We start from the raw sequence: 22,524 nt of genomic DNA, 5'->3' as shown, positions 1-22,524 counted from the left end.
ACAGGAGAGCACATTGTCAGACGTACGGGAGAGCACATAGTCAGACGTACGGGAGAGCACATTGTCAGATGTAGAGGAGATGAGATGTAGATGGAACCAGAGGCAATGTTCGTTTTCTCCAGAGTTCAGTAAAGTCAGTGCATAAAGAAATACCACGAGAATTGTCATTTTCTCTGAGAGATGTAGGAAATAGAGGCCACGGTAAGGGGAGAGAGGAACTGTGTGTCTGTATGTGAGTAGATCAGGTGTGGGGGTGGATTCAGAGAACGGGTTGGGGAGCTGCCGCTGACAGCCAGGCGGGAGAGGGAAGAGGAGCAGCTTGGACCAGACACTCTGCAGAGGGAAAGCTGAGGACAGAACTCAGGTCAGAGGTCAGCCAGAGAGACGGTTACTTTGGTCAACTTCAAGTAAAAGAAGTGCAAATAGCAAGAAAACTACACAACAAGGAAGTAGATGTTTGGATCATTGAGGGAGAAAACTACTGTTTACTGTGAATAGTAGATGTTTGGATCAATGAGGGAGAAAACTACTGGGTGATACTATAGGTCAACCCCCTACCCCTGACTGACCATAAATGACCCCCTGTTGACCTGTGACCCTGGTAGTGTACTATACAGGGAATAGGGTGATACTATAGGTCAACCCCCTACCCCTGACTGACCATAAATGACCCCCTGTTGAACTTTACCACTACACTGTGATTAGGTATCAACACTTTACCATTACACTGTTTCTACCTTCTTAACAACAATATCAACAAGGTAGGTCCTACAGGCCCTAGTTTCTACCTTCTTAACAGCACTATCAACAAGGTAGGTCCTACAGGCGCTAGTTTCTACCTTCTTAACAACACTATCAACAAGGCAGGTCCTACAGGCCCTAGTTTATACCTTCTTAACAACAATATCAACAAGGCAGGTCCTACAGGCCCTAGTTTATACCTTCTTAACAACAATATCAACAAGGTAGGTCCTACAGGCGCTAGTTTCTACCTTCTTAACAACACTATCAACAAGGCAGGTCCTACAGGCCCTAGTTTCTACCTTCTTAACAACAATATCAACAAGGCAGGTCCTACAGGCCCTAGTTTCTACCTTCTTAACAACACTATCAACAAGGTAGGTCCTACAGGCCCTAGTTTCTACCTTCTTAACAACACTATCAACAAGGCAGGTCCTACAGGCCCTAGTTTCTACCTTCTTAACAACAATATCAACAAGGCAGGTCCTACAGGCCCTAGTTTCTACCTTCTTAACAGCACTATCAACAAGGCAGGTCCTACAGGAGCTAGTTTCTACCTTCTTAACAACACTATCAACAAGGTAGGTCCTACAGGCCCTAGTTTCTACCTTCTTAACAACACTATCAACAAGGCAGGTCCTACAGGCCCTAGTTTATACCTTCTTAACAACAATATCAACAAGGCAGGTCCTACAGGCCCTAGTTTATACCTTCTTAACAACAATATCAACAAGGCAGGTCCTACAGGCCCTAGTTTCTACCTTCTTAACAACAATATCAACAAGGCAGGTCCTACAGGCCCTAGTTTCTACCTTCTTAACAACACTATCAACAAGGTAGGTCCTACAGGCGCTAGTATCTACCTTCTTAACAACACTAACAACTACTGGCACACAGCTCAGACACCCATGACTACCCCACAAGACATGCCACCAGAGGTCTCTTCACAGTCCCCAAGTCCAGAACAGACTATGGGAGGTGCACAGTACTACATAGAGCCATGACTACATGGAACTCTATTTCACATCAGGTAACTGATGCAGCAGTAGAATCAGATTTAAAAAGCAGGTAAAAATACACCTTATGGAACAGCAGGGACTGTGAAGCAACACAAACATAGGCACAGACACACACACGATAATATACACACTATACACACACATACACAAGGGTTATGTAAGAGCACACACTTAGTATGTTGTGAAAACTGTTATGAATGTATTTAAATGTATTTGTGTTTTTAAAATTGTACAACTGCCTTAATTTTGCCGGAGCCCCGGAAAGAGTAGCTGCTGCCTTGGCAGGAACTAATGGGGATCAATAATAAACCCCAGGAAGAGTAGCTGCTGCCTTGACAGGAACTAATGGGGATCCATAATAAACCCCAGGAAGAGTAGCTGCTGCCTTGGCAGGAACTAATGGGGATCCATAATAAACCCCAGGAAGAGTAGCTACTGCCTTGGCAGGAACTAATGGGGATCCATAATAAACCCCAGGAAGAGTAGCTGCTGCCTTGGCAGGAACTAATGGGGATCCATAATAAACCCCAGGAAGAGTAGCTGCTGCCTTGGCAGTGGGGATTGATAATAAATACAAACATAGCAAGCCACGTGGCATGGCGTGGCAGACCTAATAAACTGGCCAGGGTGGCATACCTAATAAACTGGCCAGGGTGGCATACCTAATAAACTGGCCACGGTGGCATACCTAATAAACTGGCCAAGGTGGCATACCTAATAAACTGGCCAAGGTGGCAGACCTAATAAACTGGCCAGGGTGGCAGACCTAATAAACTGGCCAGGGTGGCAGACCTAATAAACTGGCCAAGGTGGCAGACCTAATAAACTGGCCAGGGTGGCAGACCTAATAAACTGGCCAGGGTGGCATACCTAATAAACTGGCCAGGGTGGCATACCTAATAAACTGGCCAGGGTGGCATACCTAATAAACTGGCCAGGGTGGCAGACCTAATAAACGGTGGTATATGGCAGATGTAAGGCATGGTGGATGTGTCAGTCCTCCATCCGTCAGAGAGAGAGAGAGAGCGAGAGAGAGAGATTGAAGACCTGTGTGTGACTGACGGTAGAATCAGGAGAGAGAGAGAGAGAGAGAGAGAGAGAGTTGAAGACCTGTGTGTGACTGACGGTGGAATCAGGGTTTCCAGGGATCAGGTTTCCAGGAAGCCTGTTCAGGGTCTTTCAGTTCAGGGTGACTCCTCTGTAACTACTAACACCTGGTGTTTCAATGAAGCAGCAGCAACAATACACAGCTACAACCACATTAACTCTTCACATATCACTCTGAATGAACCACAGAGACATGTTGCAAAAAGCTAAATGAATCTCTTACCCGTATACTTTAAACAACACCCAGAACAAGCCTGGTCATCAGAGGACCATATGTGGAATAAATCCTGGCTGAGACAGCCTGACACATTGACATGAACTCTGCTTCTGATCAAACACGACGCGCAAATCCAGAGGCATAACTAGCTGTACCTTCATGCTGTTTTACTGTCCCACTAGAAGACTAAAAGACAAAACACAGTACATACCAGGTAGGAACTGATGTCCAGACTGAGTGACCAGACGATCCCAAACAGACTGCTGTGAAGCAACACACACGGACGGACTCATTCAGATCCCATGTGTTAGTGTAGAGGTGGGAGATACCTCAGGTTTTCCTGTTCCAACTACACTAGATGGAAAAACAGCTGTCGGAGGGAAGGGAACGACCCACCCTGAATCCTACAGGACGGGGTTGGAATGCGTGTCTGTCAAGAGTGGATGTGAAAGAAACTTGGAACTCACTGTGGTCTTTGGACCTGATGGCAGGAAAGGAAACCACGGCAGTAGAGAACATGATCAGTACTGACCACAGGATCACTCCCAAACGGCACCCTATTCCCTATATAGTGCACTACTTTTGATCAGAGCTCTATGAGCCCTATGGGCTAAAGTAGTGCTCGAAATGGGGAGCCATTTAGGATGCAACCACAGACTTGTGACTGTGACTAACATTCTGAGGTCGGCTGGTAAGACATGACTGTAGTCTTCTGAGAAAAGACACAAAACGAGGTGTTGCCAAAGGTTTGTTGTTGTCACTGTACAAACAGTATACTTGGAAAAGGCACCAAATAAACAGTCAAGAACACACGTTTCCTCTGCCATTTTATTGTTGGAAGGGAATGTAGCAGCTACACTTATAACATGGATATATTTTCACCATTACAATGTTCTGGATAGAAGCGGTCTTGGAAAACGCTTTGAGAAGGTTGCAGACAGACAACAGAATCAGGTTCATTCAATATTTATGCCTGTTTACTCCTCTGATTCCTGCCGACTCTGACTGACTGTATTGTAGGCCTTCTTGATGGCAGCTCTTGGTATACACCAGAAACCACCTATTAAATATGACAGGACATGATACCAAACCAATCTATTAAATATGACATGATACCAAACCAATCTATTAAATATGACAGGACATGATACCAAACCAATCTATTAAATATGACAGGACATGATACCAAACCAATCTATTAAATATGACAGGACATGATACCAAACCAATCTATTAAATATGACATGATACCAAACCAATCTATTAAATATGACAGGACATGATACCAAACCAATCTATTAAATATGACAGGACATGATACCAAACCAATCTATTAAATATGACAGGACATGATACCAAACCAATCTATTAAATATGACAGGACATGATACCAAACCAATCAATTAAATATGACAGGACATGATACCAAACCTTCTGATTACAAATAAGCAGTCCAAACTTAAAGACCACACTACATTTATTTCACCCGCCAAAAGCCCAGAACTTGACCAAGTTCAGTGCACACACTTTGGACCCATGCAAACAATGATCACACACACACACACACACACACACACACACCTTTGGCCAGGGCCGTGTCATTTAGGACGTAGACTGTGTGTTTTCATTACAGACCAACGGACAAACTAACACTGATAAATACAAAACGTTCAAAACAGAACGCAGCGACAATAACATGTCATTATTAACGCCCATTGGGATCAACAGCAACATCGTAGTCATTATCTTGTGCAAATCACAAAACTGGAGAACTGTGTAATTTCCCCACGCACACAGGAAAAGGTAAATAAGCTGTGCCTTGTGCTACACGTCTCCCACGTGGAGAAATCAAATCACATCCTATTGGTCACCTGCTTGGTAAACAACAGGTGGAGACTAACAGGGAAATGTTTTCAACAAAGACAGAATAAAGGAAAAGATGTCCTGACAGAAGGTTAGAGGGATAATGTCCTGACAGAAGGTTAGAGGGATAATGTCCTGACAGAAGGTTAGAGGGATAATGTCCTGACAGAAGTTTAGAGGGATAATGTCCTGACAGAAGGATAGAGGGGTAATGTCCTGACAGAAGGTTAGAGGGATAATGTCCTGACAGAAGGATGGAGGGATAATGTCCTGACAGAAGTTTAGAGGGATAATGTCCTGACAGAAGGTTGGAGGGATAATGTCCTGACAGAAGGTTAGAGGGATAATGTCCTGACAGAAGGTTAGAGGGATAATGTCCCGACAGACAGATAGATGGATAATGTCCTCACAGAAGGTTAGAGGGATAATGTCCTGACAGAAGGATGGAGGGATAATGTCCCGACAGAAGGATGGGGGGATAATGTCCTGACAGAAGGATAGATGGATATTGTCCTGACAGAAGGTTAGAGGGATAATTTCCTGACAGAAGGTTGGAGGGATAATGTTCTGACAGAACAATGGAGGGATAATGTCCTGACAGAAGGGATTAGAGGGAGGGATATGTCCTGACAGAAGGTTGAGGGATAATGTCCTGACAGAAGGTGGAAGGAGAGGATAATGTCCTGACAGAAGGTTAGAGGGATAATGTCCTGACAGAAGGTTAGGGGATAATGTCCTGACAGAAGGATAGGGATAATGTCCTGACAGAAGGTTGGAGGGATAATGTCCTGACAGAAGGTTAGAGGGATAATGTCCTGACAGAAGGTTTAGGGATAATGGACAGAAGGTTAATGTCCTGACAGAAGGTTAGAGGGATAATGTCCTGACAGAAATTTAGAGGGATAATTCCTGACAGAAGGTTAGAGGGATAATGTCCTGACAGAAGGTTAGAGGGATAATGTCCCGACAGAAGGATGGAGGGATAATGTCCTGACAGAAGGTTAGAGGGATAATGTCCTGACAGAAGGATGGAGGGGTAATGTCCTGACAGAAGGTTAGAGGGATAATGTCCTGACAGAAGGTTAGAGGGATAATGTCCTGACAGAAGGTTAGAGGGATAATGTCCTGACAGAAGGTTAGAGGGATAATGTCCTGACAGAAGGATGGAGGGGTAATGTCCTGACAGAAGGTTAGAGGGATAATGTCCTGACAGAAGGTTAGAGGGATAATGTCCTGACAGAAGGATGGAGGGGTAATGTCCTGACAGAAGGTTAGAGGGATAATGTCCTTACAAAAGGATGGAGGGCTAATGTCCTGACAGAAGATGGATGGATAATGTCCTGACAGAGGATGGAGGGATAATGCCATGACAGAGGATGGAGGGATAATGCCCTGACAGAGGATGGAGGGATAATGTCCTGACAGAAGGATGGGGGATAATGTCCTGACAGAAGGATGGGGGATAATGTCCTGACGGAAGGATGGGGGGATAATGTCCTGACAGAAGGATGGGGGGATAATGTCCTGACGGAAGGATGGAGGGATAATGTCCTGACGGAAGGATGGAGGGATAATATCCTGACGGAAGGATGGAGGGATAATGTCCCGACAGAGGGTTAGAGGGCTAATGTCCTGACAGAAGGATGGAAGGAGAATGTCCTGACAGAAGGTTAGAGGGATAATGTCCTCAGAGAACGATGGAGGGATAATGTCCTGACAGAGGATGGAGGGATAATGTCCTGACAGAGGATGGAGGAATAATGTCCTGGCAGAGGATGTAGGGATAATGTTCTGACAGAAGGATGGAGGGATAATGTCCTGACAGAAGGTTAGAGGGATAATGTCCTAACAGAAGGTTAGAGGGATAATGTCCCGACAGAAGGTTAGAGGGATAATGCTCTGACAGAAGGTTAGAGGGATAATGTCCCGACAGAAGGATGGAGGTATAATGTCCTGACAGAACAACGAAGGGATAATGTCCTGACAGAACAATGGAGGGATAATGTCCTGACAGAAGGTTAGAGGGATAATGTCCTGACAGAAGGTTAGAGGGATAATGTCCAGACAGAAGGTTAGAGGGATAATGTCCTGACAGAAGGTTAGAGGGATAATGTCCTGACAGAAGGTTAGAGGGATAATGTCCTGACAGAAGGTTAGAGGGATAATGTCCTGACAGAAGGTTAGAGGGATAATGTCCTGACAGAAGGTTAGAGGGATAATGTCCTGACAGAAGGATAGATGGATAATGTCCTGACAGAAGGTTAGAGGGATGTCCTGACAGAAGGATGGAGGGATAATGTCCTGACAGAAGGTTAGAGGGATAATGTCCTGACAGGAAAAAGCTGGTTGTGATTTCATAAATAGAAAAGCAGTGGTATATTATTTAGTTGTATCATTTTGAGAGGAGCCCCAGGATTCACACATCAATAACAGAGCACAGTAACAATTAACCTGTCCAACATACAGTCAGCCTCCTCCCTCGCTGCTCTGCACTACCTATACACCCTATATAGTGCACTACCTATACACCCTATTCCATATATAGTGCACTACCTATACATCCTATTCCATATATAGTGCACTACCTATACACACTAGTCCATATATAGTGCACTACCTATACATCCTATTCCATATATAGTGCACTACCTAAACACCCTATATAGTGCACTACCTATAGACCCTATTCCATATATAGTACACTACCTATACACCCTATTCCCTATATAGTGCACTACCTATACACCCTATTCCCTATATAGTGCACTACCTATACACCCTATTCTCTATATAGTGCACTACATATAGACCCTATATAGTGCACTACCTATAGACCCTATATAGTGCACTACCTATAGACCCTATTTCATATATAGTGCACTACCTATACACCCTATTCCCTATATAGTGCACTACCTATACACCTAAATAGTGCACTACCTATACACCCTATATAGTGCACTACCTATACACCATATTCCCTATATAGTGCACTACCTAAACACCCTATTCCATATATAGTGCACTACCTATACACCCTATTCCCTAAATAGTGCACTACCTATACACCCTATTCCCTATATAGTGCACTATTTTTGACCAGGGCCCATAGGAAGACATACTGTATAGGTCATATAGTGTGTCTCACATCTTATAGTACACTGATATATAGTGTAGTGCACTATATTAGACCAAAAGGGCAGAAGCCCCCATAGGGCTCTGGTTAAAAGTAGTGCACTATATAGGGAATATGGTGCCATAGGACTCTGGTCTAAAGTCGTGCACTATATAGGGAATAGAGTGCCATAGGGCTCTGGTCTAAAGTAGTGCACTATATAGGGAATAGGGTGCCATAGGACTCTGGTCTAAAGCAGTGCACTATATAGGGTGCCATAGGGCTCTGGTCTAAAGTAGTGCACTATATAGGGTGCCATAGGGCTCTGGTCTAAAGTAGTGCACTATATAGGGAATAGGGTGCCATATGGCTCTGGTCTAAAGTAGTGCACTATATAGGGAATAGGGTGCCATAGGGCTCTGGTCTAAAGTAGTGCACTATATGGGGAATAGTGTGCCGTTTGGGCCTAGCCCCTGCTCCGCTCCCTGGTCAGAAGGGAGAGAGGCTGGGCACTTTGATATTGATGTCTCCGATGTTGATGTTGCGAGGCATTTCTGGGAGGTTGATGTTCTTGACGGCGGAGACAGCCCGCGCCGGCGCTGCAGAGAAGCCCCCCTGAAACAGACACAACTCTGCTTTGAGGCTTTTCTACACCAGCTGTGGAGATGATGAAATACACAGCAATGAAATTAACTCATCAGGTGTAATAGAGAGAGGAGACTAAAGGGTCTGGTTATGGACATCATGTTGAATCTACAGTAGGCTTCATCTCTGTCTGGGAGACCAGGGGTCGTATTCACTAGGAACCGAGGAACGTTCATCTCTGTCTGGGAGACAGGGGTCGTATTCACTAGGAACCGAGGAACGTTCATCTCTGTCTGGGAGACCAGGGTCGTATTCACTAGGAACCGAGGAACGTTCATCTCTGTCTGGGAGACCAGGGGTCGTATTCACTAGGAACCGAGGAACGTTCATCTCTGTCTGGGAGACCAGGGGTCGTATTCACTAGGAACCGAGGAACGTTCATCTCTGTCTGGGAGACGGGTCGTATTCACTAGGAACCGAGGAACGTTCATCTCTGTCTGGGAGACCAGGGTCGTATTCACTAGGAACCGAGGAATGTTCATCTCTGTCTGGGAGACAGGGGTCGTATTCACTAGGAGTCTAAAGGTCTAGAGTCTAGACTAACAGCCCTAAAGGTCTAGAGTCTAGACTAACAGCCCTAAAGGTCTAGAGTCTAGACTAACAGCCCTAAAGGTCTAGAGTCTAGACTAACAGCCCTAAAGGTCTAGAGTCTAGACTAACAGCCCTAAAGGTCTAGAGTCTAGACTAACAGCCCTAAAGGTCTAGAGTCTAGACTAACAGCCCTAAAGGTCTAGAGTCTAGACTAACAGCCCTAAAGGTCTAGAGTCTAGACTAACAGCCCTAAAGGTCTAGAGTCTAGACTAACAGCCCTAAAGGTCTAGACTAACAGCCCTAAAGGTCTAGAGTCTAGACTAACAGCCCTAAAGGTCTAGACTAACAGCCCTAAAGGTCTAGAGTCTAGACTAACAGCCCTAAAGGTCTAGAGTCTAGACTAACAGCCCTAAAGGTCTCTAGACTAACAGCCCTAAAGGTCTAGAGTCTAGACTAACAGCCCTAAAGGTCTAGACTAGACTAGCCCTAAAGGTCTAGAGTCTAGACTAACAGCCCTAAAGGTCTAGTCTAGTCTAGACTAACAGCCCTAAAGGTCTAGAGTCTAGACTAACAGCCCTAAAGGTCTAGAGTCTAGACTAACAGCCCTAAAGGTCTAGAGTCTAGACTAACAGCCCTAAAGGTCTAGACTAACAGGAGGACTAACAGTCACCAGACTAACAGACTAACTACAGGACCAGTCACCAGACTAACAGAGGACTAACTAAAGGGCCAGTCACCAGACTAACAGAGGACTAACTACAGGACCAGTCACCAGACTAACAGAGGACTAACTAAGGACCAGTCACCAGACTAACAGAGGACTAACTACAGGACCAGTCACCAGACTAACAGAGGATTAACTACAGGACCAGTCACCAGACTAACAGAGGACTAACTAAAGGGCCAGTCACCAGACTAACAGAGGACTAACTACAGGACCAGTCACCAGACTAACAGAGGACTAACTACAGGACCAGTCACCAGACTAACAGAGGACTAACTACAGGACCAGTCACCAGACTAACAGAGGACTAAGTACTGGACCAGTCACCAGACTAACAGAGGACTAACTACAGGACCAGTCACCAAACTAACAGAGGACTAACTACAGGACCAGTGCCCAGACTAACAGAGGACTAACTACAGGACCAATAAGTGAACTGACTAACCTCTGATTTCTCCATGCGGTTCTGCAGCTCTACCTGGCCCACGATCTCATTCATGTTGGTCTCCAGCACCATCCCTCCCATCACCACCTCCTGAAGGATGAAGTGGACCTGTAAAGGATAGGTATATAACAAGGTAATGTAGTGGACCTGTAAATGATAGGTATTTAACAAGGTAATGTAGTGGACCTGTAAATGATAGGTATATAACATGGTAATGTAGTGGACCTGTAAATGATAGGTATATAACAAGGTAATGTAGTGGACCTGTAAATGATAGGTATTTAACAAGGTAATGTAGTGGACCTGTAAATGATAGGTATATAACATGGTAATGTAGTGGACCTGTAAATGATAGGTATTTAACAAGGTAATGTAGTGGACCTGTAAATGATAGGTATATAACATGGTAATGTAGTGGACCTGTAAATGATAGGTATATAACAAGGTAATGTAGTGGACCTGTAAATGATAGGTATATAACATGGTAATGTAGTGGACCTGTAAATGATAGGTATATAACAAGGTAATGTAGAAGACCTGTAAATGATGGGTATTTAACAAGGTAATGTAGTAGGCCTGTAAATGATAGGTATATAACATGGTAATGTAGTGGACCTGTAAATGATAGGTATATAACAAGGTAATGTAGCAGACCTGTAAATGATAGGTATATACTGTAGCCTCCACATTGTACCGGTACCCCCTGTATATAGCCTCCACATTGACCCTGTACTGGTACCCTCTGTATATAGCCTCCACATTGACTCTGTACCGGTACCCCCTGTATATAGCCTCCACATTGACTCTGTACCGGTACCCCCTGTATATAGCCTCCACATTGACTCTGTACAAGTACCCGCTGTATATAGCCTCCACATTGACTCTGTACCAGTACCCCTGTATATAGCCTCCACATTGACTCTGTACTGGTACACCCTGTATATAGCCTCCACATTGACTCTGTACCGGCACCCTTGTATATAGCCTCCACATTGACCCTGTACTGGTACCCCCTGTATATAGCCTCCACATTGACTCTGTACCGGTACCCCCTGTATATAGCCTCCACATTGACTCTGTACCGGTACCCCCTGTATATAGCCTCCACATTGACTCTGTACTGGTACACCCTGTATATAGCCTCCACATTGACCCAGAGCCCCTACCCATTGACAGTTCCTCCAGTCAATCACAGATAGACCCAGAGCCCCTACCCATTGACAGTTCCTACTAATTGGTTATAGGGCATGGTTCAACCACTACACTCTCTGAAGAAACTAATATAGAACTTTGCTCCCCATAGCAGAACAATCGTGGGTCTACATATTCCTCTTTATCAGTACATGTTGCAGGTAAACTTTGCATGATAAAAAGTGTGTCACACAGGCTGCATTTCTGCCTGCTCAGATACACACGAAAACATTAAGTGAACCCGGGAATTGATCGAAAATCGCTCAGAAACTCACAAACAAGACCAACAATGCAATATAATATGACTTACATTTTCAGTTACTAGGCCTAAATGAAACCAAGATGGCTCTGACAACGCTGGTATGCTCTGCCCATCAGACCTAGGTCAGCCCCTCAGACCTCCAACAGACCTAGTTCAGCCCCTCTGAGACCTCCAACAGACCTAGGTCAGCCCATCAGACCTCAGACCTCCAGACCTGACAGATACTTATAGGGCAGGTCAGCCCCTCAGACCAACAGACCAGGTCAGCCCCTCAGACCTCCAACAGACCTAGGTCAGCCCCTCAGACCTCCAACAGACCTAGGTCAGCCCCTCAGACCTCCAACAGACCTAGGTCAGCCCCTCAGACCTCCAACAGACCTGGGTCTGACCCCTGGTACCTCCAACAGACCTAGGTCAGCCCCTCAGAGACCTCCAAAAGACAGAGGTCAGCCGCTCTGACACCTCCAAAGACCTCTGTCAGCCCATCAGACCTCCAACAGACCTATGTCAGCCCCTCGGAGACCTCCAACAGACCTAGGTCAGCCCCTCAGACCTAGGTCAGCCCCTCAGACCTCCAACAGACCTAGGTCAGCCCCTCAGACCTAGGTCAGCCCATCAGACCTCCAACAGACCTAGGTCAGCCAATCAGACCTCCATCAGACCTAGGTCAGCCCCTCAGACCTCCAACAGACCTAGGTCAGCCCCTCAGAGACCAACAGACCGAGGTCAGACGCTCTGATACCTCCAACAGACCTAGGTCAGCCCCTCAGAAACCTCCAACAGACCGAGGTCAGCCCATCAGATGCCTCAAACAGACCTAGGTCAGCCCCTCTGAGACGTCCAACAGACCTAGGTCAGCCCATCAGACCTCAGACCTCCAACGGACCTAGGTCAGCCCCTCAGAGACCTCCAACAGACCGAGGTCAGCCGCTCTGACACCTCCAACAGACCTAGGTCAACCCATCAGACCTAGGTCAGACCCTCAGATACCTCCAAGAAACCTAGGTCAGGCCCTCAGACCTCCAACAGACCTAGGTCAGCCCATCAGACCTCCAACAGACCTAGGTCAGCCCCTCAGATACCTCCAACAGACCTGGTCAGCCCCTCAGACCTCCAACAGACCTAGGTCAGCCCATCAGACCTCCAACAGACCTAGGTCAGCCCCTCAGAAACCTCCAACAGACCTGGTCAGCCCCTCAGAAACCTCCAACAGACCCAGGTCAGCCCATCAGATGCCTCAAACAGACCTAGGTCAGCCCGTCTGAGACCCAACAGACCTAGGTCAGCCCATCAGACCAGCCCCTCAGACCTCCAACGGACCTAGGTCAGCCCCTCAGAGACCTCCAACAGACCGAGGTCAGCCACATCTGACACTCCAACAGACCTAGGTCAACCCATCAGACCTCCAACAGACCTAGGTCAGACCCTCAGATACCTCCAAGAAACCTAGGTCAGGCCCTCAGACCTCCAACAGACCTAGGTCAACCCATCAGACCTCCAACAGACCTAGGTCAGCCCCTCAGATACCTCCAACAGACCGAGGTCAGCCCCTCAGACCTCCAACAGACCTAGGTCAACCCATCAGACCTCCAACAGACCTAGGTCAGCCCCTCAGATACCTCCAAGAGACCTAGGTCAGCCCATCAGACCTCCAACAGACCTAGGTCAGCAGCTCAGACCTCCAACAGACCTAGATCAGCCCCTCAGACCTCCAACAGACCTAGGTCAGCCCCTCAGAGACCTCCAACAGACCAAGGTCAGGCCCTCAGATACCTCCAACAGACCTAGGTCAGCCCCTCAGACCTCCAACAGACCTAGGTCAGCCCCTCAGACCTCCAACAGACCTAGGTCAGCCCCTCAGATACCTCCAAGAGACCTAGGTCAGCCCCTCAGAAATCCAACAGACCTAGGTCAGCCCCCATCAGACCTCCAACAGACCTAGGTCAGCCCCTCAGATCAGACCTCCAACAGACCTAGGTCAGCCCCTCTGAGACCTCCAACAGACCTAGGTCAGCCCATCAGACCTCAGACCTCCAACAGACCTAGGTCAGCCCCTCAGATACCTCCAACAGACCTAGGTCAGCCCCTCAGACCTCCAACAGACCTAGGTCAGCCCCTCAGACCTCCAACAGACCTAGGTCAGCCCCTCAGACCTCCAACAGACCTAGGTCAGCCCCTCAGACCTCCAACAGACCTAGGTCAGCCCCTCAGACCTCCAACAGACCTAGGTCAGCCCCTCAGAGACCTCCAAAAGACAGAGGTCAGCCGCTCTGACACCTCCAAAAGACAGAGGTCAGCCCATCAGACCTCCAACAGACCTATGTCAGCCCCTCGGAGACCTCCAACAGACCTAGGTCAGCCCCTCAGACCTAGGTCAGCCCCTCAGACCTCCAACAGACCTAGGTCAGCCCCTCAGACCTAGGTCAGCCCATCAGACCTCCAACAGACCTAGGTCAGCCAATCAGACCTCCATCAGACCTAGGTCAGCCCCTCAGACCTCCAACAGACCTAGGTCAGCCCCTCAGAGACCTCCAACAGACCTAGGTCAGCCTCTGACCCTCCAACAGACCTAGGTCAGCCCCTCAGAAACCTCCAACAGACCTAGGTCAGCCCCTCAGACCTCCAACAGACCTAGGTCAGCCCCTCAGACCTCCAACAGACCTAGGTCAGCCCCTCAGACCTCCCTCCAACGGACCTAGGTCAGCCCCTCAGAGACCTCCAACAGACCGAGGTCAGCCGCTCTGACACCTCCAACAGACCTAGGTCAACCCATCAGACCTAGGTCAGACCCTCAGATACCTCCAAGAAACCTAGGTCAGGCCCTCAGACCTCCAACAGACCTAGGTCAACCCATCAGACCTCCAACAGACCTAGGTCAGCCCCTCAGATACCTCCAACAGACCGAGGTCAGCCCCTCAGACCTCCAACAGACCTAGGTCAACCCATCAGACCTCCAACAGACCTAGGTCAGCCCCTCAGAAACCTCCAACAGACCGAGGTCAGCCGCTCAGAAACCTCCAACAGACCCAGGTCAGCCCATCAGATGCCTCAAACAGACCTAGGTCAGCCCGTCTGAGACGTCCAACAGACCTAGGTCAGCCCATCAGACCTCAGACCTCCAACGGACCTAGGTCAGCCCCTCAGAGACCTCCAACAGACCGAGGTCAGCCGCTCTGACACCTCCAACAGACCTAGGTCAACCCATCAGACCTCCAACAGACCTAGGTCAGACCCTCAGATACCTCCAAGAAACCTAGGTCAGGCCCTCAGACCTCCAACAGACCTAGGTCAACCCATCAGACCTCCAACAGACCTAGGTCAGCCCCTCAGATACCTCCAACAGACCGAGGTCAGCCCCTCAGACCTCCAACAGACCTAGGTCAGCCCATCAGACCTCCAACAGACCTAGGTCAGCCCCTCAGACCTCCAACAGACCTAGGTCAGCCCATCAGACCTCCAACAGACCTAGGTCAGCAGCTCAGACCTCCAACAGACCTAGATCAGCCCCTCAGACCTCCAACAGACCTAGGTCAGCCCCTCAGAGACCTCCAACAGACCTAGGTCAGCCCTCAGATACCTCCAACAGACCTAGGTCAGCCCCTCAGACCTCCAACAGACCTAGGTCAGCCCCTCAGACCTCCAACAGACCTAGGTCAGCCCCTCAGATACCTCCAACAGACCTAGGTCAGCCCCTCAGATACCTCCAAGAGACCTAGGTCAGCCCATCAGACCTCCAACAGACCTAGGTCAGCCCACACCTCAGACCTCCAACAGACCTAGGTCAGCCCCTCAGACCTCCAACAGACCTAGGTCAGCCCCTCAGACCTCCAACAGACCCAGGTCAGCCCCTCAGACCTCCAACAGACCTAGGTCAGCCCCTCAGAAACCTCCAACAGACCGAGGTCAGCCGCTCTGACACCTCCAAAAGACCTAGGTCAGCCCCTCAGACCTCCAGCAGACCTAGGTCAGCCCATCAGACCTCAGACCTCCAACAGACCTAGGTCAGCCCCTCAGATACCTCCAACAGACCAAGGTCAGGCCCTCAGATACCTACAACAGACCAAGGTCAGGCACACAGATACCTACAACAGACCAAGGTCAGGCACTCAGACATCCAACAGACCTAGGTCAGCCCCTCAGACCTCCAACAGACCTATGTCAGCCCCTCAGACCTCCAACAGACCTATGTCAGCCCCTCAGACCTCCAACAGACCGAGGTCAGCCGCTCTGACACCTCCAACAGACCTAGGTCAGCCCATCAGACCTCCAACAGACCTAGGTCAGCCCCTCAGACCTCCAACAGACCAAGGTCAGCTGCTCTGACACCTCCAACAGACCTAGGTCAGCCCCTCAGACCTCCAGCAGACCTGGGTCAGCCCCTCAGAGACCTCCAACAGACAAAGGTCAGGCCCACAGATACCTACAACAGACCAAGGTCAGGCACTCAGACCTCCAACAGACCTAGGTCAGCCCCTCAGAAACCTCCAACAGACCGAGGTCAGCCGCTCAGAAACCTCCAACAGACCCAGGTCAGCCCATCAGATGCCTCAAACAGACCTAGGTCAGCCCCTCTGAGACGTCCAACAGACCTAGGTCAGCCCATCAGACCTCAGACCTCCAACGGACCTAGGTCAGCCCCTCAGAGACCTCCAACAGACCGAGGTCAGCCGCTCTGACACCTCCAACAGACCTAGGTCAACCCATCAGACCTCCAACAGACCTAGGTCAGCCCCTCAGATACCTCCAAGAGACCTAGGTCAGCCCCTCAGATACCTCCAAGAGACCTAGGTCAGCCCATCAGACCTCCAACAGACCTAGGTCAGCCCCTCAGACCTAGATCAGCCCCTCACACCTCAGACCTCCAACAGACCTAGGTCAGCCCCTCAGACCTCCAACAGACCTAGGTCAGCCCATCAGACCTCAGACCTCCAACAGACCTAGGTCAGCCCCTCAGATACCTCCAACAGACCAAGGTCAGGCCCTCAGATACCTACAACAGACCAAGGTCAGGCACACAGATACCTACAACAGACCAAGGTCAGGCACTCAGACATCCAACAGACCTAGGTCAGCCCCTCAGACCTCCAACAGACCTATGTCAGCCCCTCAGACCTCCAACAGACCGAGGTCAGCCGCTCTGACACCTCCAACAGACCTAGGTCAGCCCATCAGACCTCCAACAGACCTAGGTCAGCCCATCAGACCTCCAACAGACCTAGGACAGCCCCTCAGAACCTCCAACAGACCAAGGTCAGCTGCTCTGACACCTCCAACAGACCTAGGTCAGCCCCTCAGACCTCCAGCAGACCTGGGTCAGCCCCTCAGAGACCTCCAACAGACAAAGGTCAGGCCCACAGATACCTACAACAGACCAAGGTCAGGCACTCAGACCTCCAACAGACCTAGGTCAGCCCCTCAGACCTCCAACAGACCTAGGTCAGCCCATCAGACCTCCAACAGACCTAGGTCAGCCCCTCAGACCTCCAACAGACCTAGGTCAGCCCCTCAGACCTCCAACAGACCTAGGTCAGCCCCTCAGACCTCCAACAGACCTAGGTCAGCCCCTCAGATACCTCCAACAGACCTAGGTCAGCCCCTCAGATACCTCCAACAGACCTAGGTCAGCCCCTCAGATACCTCCAACAGACCTAGGTCAGCCACTCAGACCTCCAACAGACCTAGGTCAGCCCATCAGACCTCAGACCTCCAACAGACCTAGGTCAGCACCTCATACCTCCAGCAGACCTAGGTCAGCCCCTCAGACCTAGGTCAGCCCCTCAGACCTAGGTCAGCCCCTCTGAGTTCTCCAACAGACCAAGGTCAGGCCCTCAGAGACCTCCAACAGACCTAGGTCAGCACCTCAGACCTCCAACAGACCTAGGTCAGCCCCTCAGACCTCCAACAGACCTAGGTCAGCCCCTCAGACCTAGGTCAGCCCCTCAGACCTCCAACAGACCTAGGTCAGCCCCTCAGACCTCCAACAGACCTAGGTCAGCCCCTCAGACCTAGGTCAGCCCCTCAGGCCTAGGTCAGCCCCAGGTCAGCCCCTCAGGCCTAGGTCAGCCCCTCAGACCTAGGTCAGCCCCTCAGACCTAGGTCAGCCCCTCAGACCTAGGTCAGCCCCTCAGACCTAGGTCAGCCCCTCAGACCTAGGTCAGCCCCTCAGACCTAGGTCAGCCCCTCAGACCTCCAACAGGGTTTCATCTAGGCTGCCTTAGCAGGGTTTCATCTAGGCTGCCTTAGCAGGGTTTCATCTAGGCTGCCTTAGCAGGGTTTCATCTAGGCTGCCTTAGCAGGGTTTCATCTAGGCTGCCTTAGCAGGGTTTCATCTAGGCTGCCTTAGCAGGGTTTCATCTAGGCTGCCTTAGCAGGGTTTCATCTAGGCTGCCTTAGCAGGGTTTCATCTAGGCTGCCTTAGCAGGGTTTCATCTAGGCTGCCTTAGCAGGGTTTCATCTAGGCTGCCTTAGCAGGGTTTCATCTAGGCTGCCTCAGCAAGGCTTCCCCTGCTACTACCTAGCTCCACACAGCAGGGTTTCATCTAGGCTGCCTCAGCAAGGCTTCCCCTGCTACTACCTAGCTCCACACAGCAGGGTTTCATCTAGGCTGCCTCAGCAAGGCTTCCCCTGCTACTACCTAGCTCCACACAGCAGGGTTTCATCTAGGCTTCCTCAGCAAGGCTTCCCCTGCTACTACCTAGCTCCACACAGCAGGGTTTCATCTAGGCTGCCTCAGCAAGGCTTCCCCTGCTACTACCTAGCTCCACACAACAGGGTTTCATCTAGGCTGCCTCAGCAAGGCTTCCCCTGCTACTACCTAGCTCCACACAGCAGGGTTTCATCTAGGCTGCCTCAGCAAGGCTTCCCCTGCTAGTCATTCCCTCCTGAAGGCTTTCCTCATATTGAATGCATATTGTGTCTATAAACCAGCTGCCATGTTATACACAGAAGTGTATTTATTACTCTAATGCGTCAAAGAGTGTCACAAGCCAAAACTTGGCAAAGCTGACCTTGTAAATGATTTCCATGGACTTGAACTCACCTTATCCATGTGGAAAATGAGGTCCAGTTCACAGACGTTCTCAAAGCATTTGTCCAGAGTTTCCACAAACACCTACAGAGGAGATATTGTCAAGTCATCCATCTTATGTTAAGTATACAGTCCCAGTCAAAGGTTTGGACACCGACTCATTCCAGGGTTTTCTTTATTTTCAGTATTTACTACATTGTAGAATAATAGTGAAGTCATCAAAACTATGCAATAACACATATGGAATCAGGTAGTATCACCCTTTGCCTTGACAGCTTTGCATTATCTTGACATTCTCTCAACCAGCTTCACCTGGAATGCTTTTCCAACAGTCTTGAAGGAGTTCCCACATATGCTGAGCACTTTTTGGCTGCTTTTCCTTCACTCGGCGGTCCAACACATCCCAAACCATCTCAATTGGGTTGAGGTCGGGTGATTGTGGAGGCCAGGTCATAGTTTTGATGTCTTCACTATTATTTTACAATGTAGAAAATAGTAAAAAATCAAGAAAAACCCTGGAATGAGTAGGTGTGTCTGGTAATGGTAATGTATGTAAGAATGATCTTTGATGTAATACACAACCCACAGTGCATTCGTTAAGACCTCTTCTCTTGTTACCTATGTTGTTACATTACAGCCTTATTGTAAAATGGATTAAATCTACAAACTACACACCATCATGACAAAGACAAAACAGGATATTAGAAATAAAAAAACTGAAATATCAGATTTACATAAGTATTCAGAATCTTTGCTATGAGACTAACTTGAGCTCAGGTGCATCCTGTTTCCATTGATCATGCTTGATGATGTTTCAACAACTTGGCTATATACAGGGTGTTACGGTACAGAGTCAATGTGGAGGCTATATACAGGGTGTTACGGTACAGAGTCAATGTGGAGGCTATATACAGAGGTGTTACGGTACAGAGTCAATGTGGAGGCTATATACAGGGTGTTACGGTACAGAGTCAATGTGGAGGCTATATACAGGGTGTTACGGTACAGAGTCAATGTGGAGGCAATGTGGAGGCTATACAGGGTGTTACGGTACAGAGTCAATGTGGAGGCTATATACAGGGTGTTACGGTACAGAATCAATGTGGAGGCTATATACAGGGTGTTACGGTACAGAATCAATGTGGAGGCTATATACAGGGTGTTACGGTACAGAGTCAATGTGGAGGCTATATACAGGGTGTTACGGTACAGAATCAATGTGGAGGCTATATACAGGGTGTTACGGTACAGAATCAATGTGGAGGCTATATACAGGGTGTTACGGTACAGAATCAATGTGGAGGCTATATACAGGGTGTTACGGTACAGAATCAATGTGGAGGCTATATACAGGGTGTTATGGTACAGAGTCAATGTGGAGGCTATATACAGGGGGTACAGAGTCAATGTGGAGGCTACAGAGTCAATGTGGAGGCTATATACAGGGTGTTACGGTACAGAGTCAATGTGGAGGCTATATACAGGGTGTTACCGGTACAGAATCAATGTGGAGGCTATATACAGGGGTTCCGGTACAGAGTCAATGTGGAGGCTATATACAGGGGTACCGGTACAGAGTCAATGTGGAGGCTATATACAGGGTGTTACCGGTACAGAGTCAATGTGGAGGCTATATACAGGGTGTTACGGTACAGAGTCAATGTGGAGGCTATATACAGGGGTACCGGTACAGAGTCAATGTGGAGGCTATATACAGGGGGTACCGGTACAGAGTCAATGTGGAGGCTATATACAGGGTGTTACGGTACAGAATCAATGTGGAGGCTATATACAGGGTGTTACGGTACAGAATCAATGTGGAGGCTATATACAGAGGGTACCGGTACAGAGTCAATGTGGAGGCTATATACAGGGTGTTATGGTACAGAATCAATGTGGAGGCTATATACAGGGTGTTACGGTACAGAATCAATGTGGAGGCTATATACAGGGGTACGGTACAGAGTCAATGTGGAGGCTATATACAGGGTGTTATGGTACAGAGTCAATGTGGAGGCTATATACAGGGGTACGGTACAGAGTCAATGTGGAGGCTATATACAGGGGGTACCGGTACAGAGTCAATGTGGAGGCTATATACAGGGGGTACCGGTACAGAGTCAATGTGGAGGCTATATACAGGGGGTACCGGTACAGAGTCAATGTGGAGGCTATATACAGGGGGTTATGGTACAGAGTCAATGTGGAGGCTATATACAGGGGGTACCGGTACAGAGTCAATGTGGAGGCTATATACAGGGTGTTACGGTACAGAATCAATGTGGAGGCTATATACAGGGGGTACCGGTACAGAGTCAATGTGGAGGCTATATACAGGGGTTCCCAGTACAGAGTCAATGTGGAGGCTATATACAGGGGGTACCAGTACAGAGTCAATGTGGAGGCTATATACAGGGGGTTACCGGTACAGAGTCAATGTGGAGGCTATATACAGGGGGTACTGGTACAGAGTCAATGTGGAGGCTATATACAGGGGGTACCAGTACAGAGTCAATGTGGAGGCTATATACAGGGGGTACCGGTACAGAGTCATTGTGGAGACTATATACAGGGGGTTCCCTGTACAGGGTCAATGTGGAGGCTATATACAGGGGTACCAGTACAGAGTCAATACAGGGGGTACCGGTACAGAGTCAATGTGGAGGTAATACAGGGGGTACCGGTACAGAGTCAATGTGGAGACCATATACAGGGGGTTCCCTGTACAGGGTCAATGTGGAGGCTATATACAGGGGGTACCGGTACAGAGTCAATGTGGAGGCTATATACAGGGTGTTACGGTACAGAGTAAATGTGGAGGCTATATACAGGGTGTTACGGTACAGAGTAAATGTGGAGAATATATACAGGGGGTACTGGTACAGAGTCAATGTGCCAGTTCGTCGAGGTAATACCTACATGTCGGTAGAGTTAAAGTTACTTTGCATAGATAATAAGTTTGCCCAGCAGCTGGGTTGGGTTTTTACGCTCAACAGTTTCCCGTGTGTATCAAGATTCGTCCACCACCCCATGGGCATCCAGCCAATTTAACGCAACTGTGGGAAGCATTGGAGTCAACATGGGCCAGCATCCGTGTGGAACGCTTTCAACACCTTGTAGTCCATGCCTGGAGGAGTTGAGGCTGTTCTGAGGGCAAAAGGGGGAGGTGCTCCTCAATATTAGGAAGGGGTTCTTAATGTTTTGTACACTCAGTGTATATTTGCTCAATACACACCCATCAGTAGGCTTTACAATGTCATGTATCGTGAGTTCAAGGGTCATTAGTGGTCACTGAAGATCAAGACAAGAAGCGTATCTAAAGCATATCCCGACTTGTCATAACCTTGAACAGCAACTCCACCACCACACAATCAAAGACAATACAGGTTTGAAAGCGCTGTCTTCTGTCTATTTAATGATATGTTTGCATTGAAAGTGTATACAGGTCATCAACTTGAACCCACCCCAACTACCACCACCATAAAAACGTTAGTGTTTGAAAGCACTGCATCTCAGTGCTAGAGGCGTCTACAGACCCTGGTTCGATTCCAGGCTGTATCACTACCGGCTGTGATTGCGAGTCCCATAGGGCTGACTGTCTGGGAAAGGAGAGGTGAGTGGACAGTACAGCTGACTG

General features: G+C 48.6%; 1 protein-coding gene across 1 annotated transcript; it reads right to left on the bottom strand.

Moving 5' to 3' along the window:
- Positions 1-8,391: 8,391 nt before the first annotated feature.
- Positions 8,392-18,971, bottom strand: LOC121842781 (AP-3 complex subunit sigma-2; the record flags this gene model as incomplete). Its single annotated transcript, XM_042312525.1, is given in 3 exon segments — positions 8,392-8,677; positions 10,408-10,515; positions 18,900-18,971. Coding segments are annotated over 3 exon segments (306 nt in total), but the record flags the coding sequence as incomplete, so codon positions are not given.
- Between the last annotated feature and the right edge of the window lie 3,553 nt (positions 18,972-22,524).

Source organism: Oncorhynchus tshawytscha, unplaced genomic scaffold (assembly GCF_018296145.1).
Source record: "Oncorhynchus tshawytscha isolate Ot180627B unplaced genomic scaffold, Otsh_v2.0 Un_contig_1177_pilon_pilon, whole genome shotgun sequence".
Classification (NCBI taxonomy): Eukaryota; Metazoa; Chordata; class Actinopteri; order Salmoniformes; family Salmonidae; genus Oncorhynchus; species Oncorhynchus tshawytscha.
This window is presented reverse-complemented; position numbering and strand designations above follow the sequence as displayed.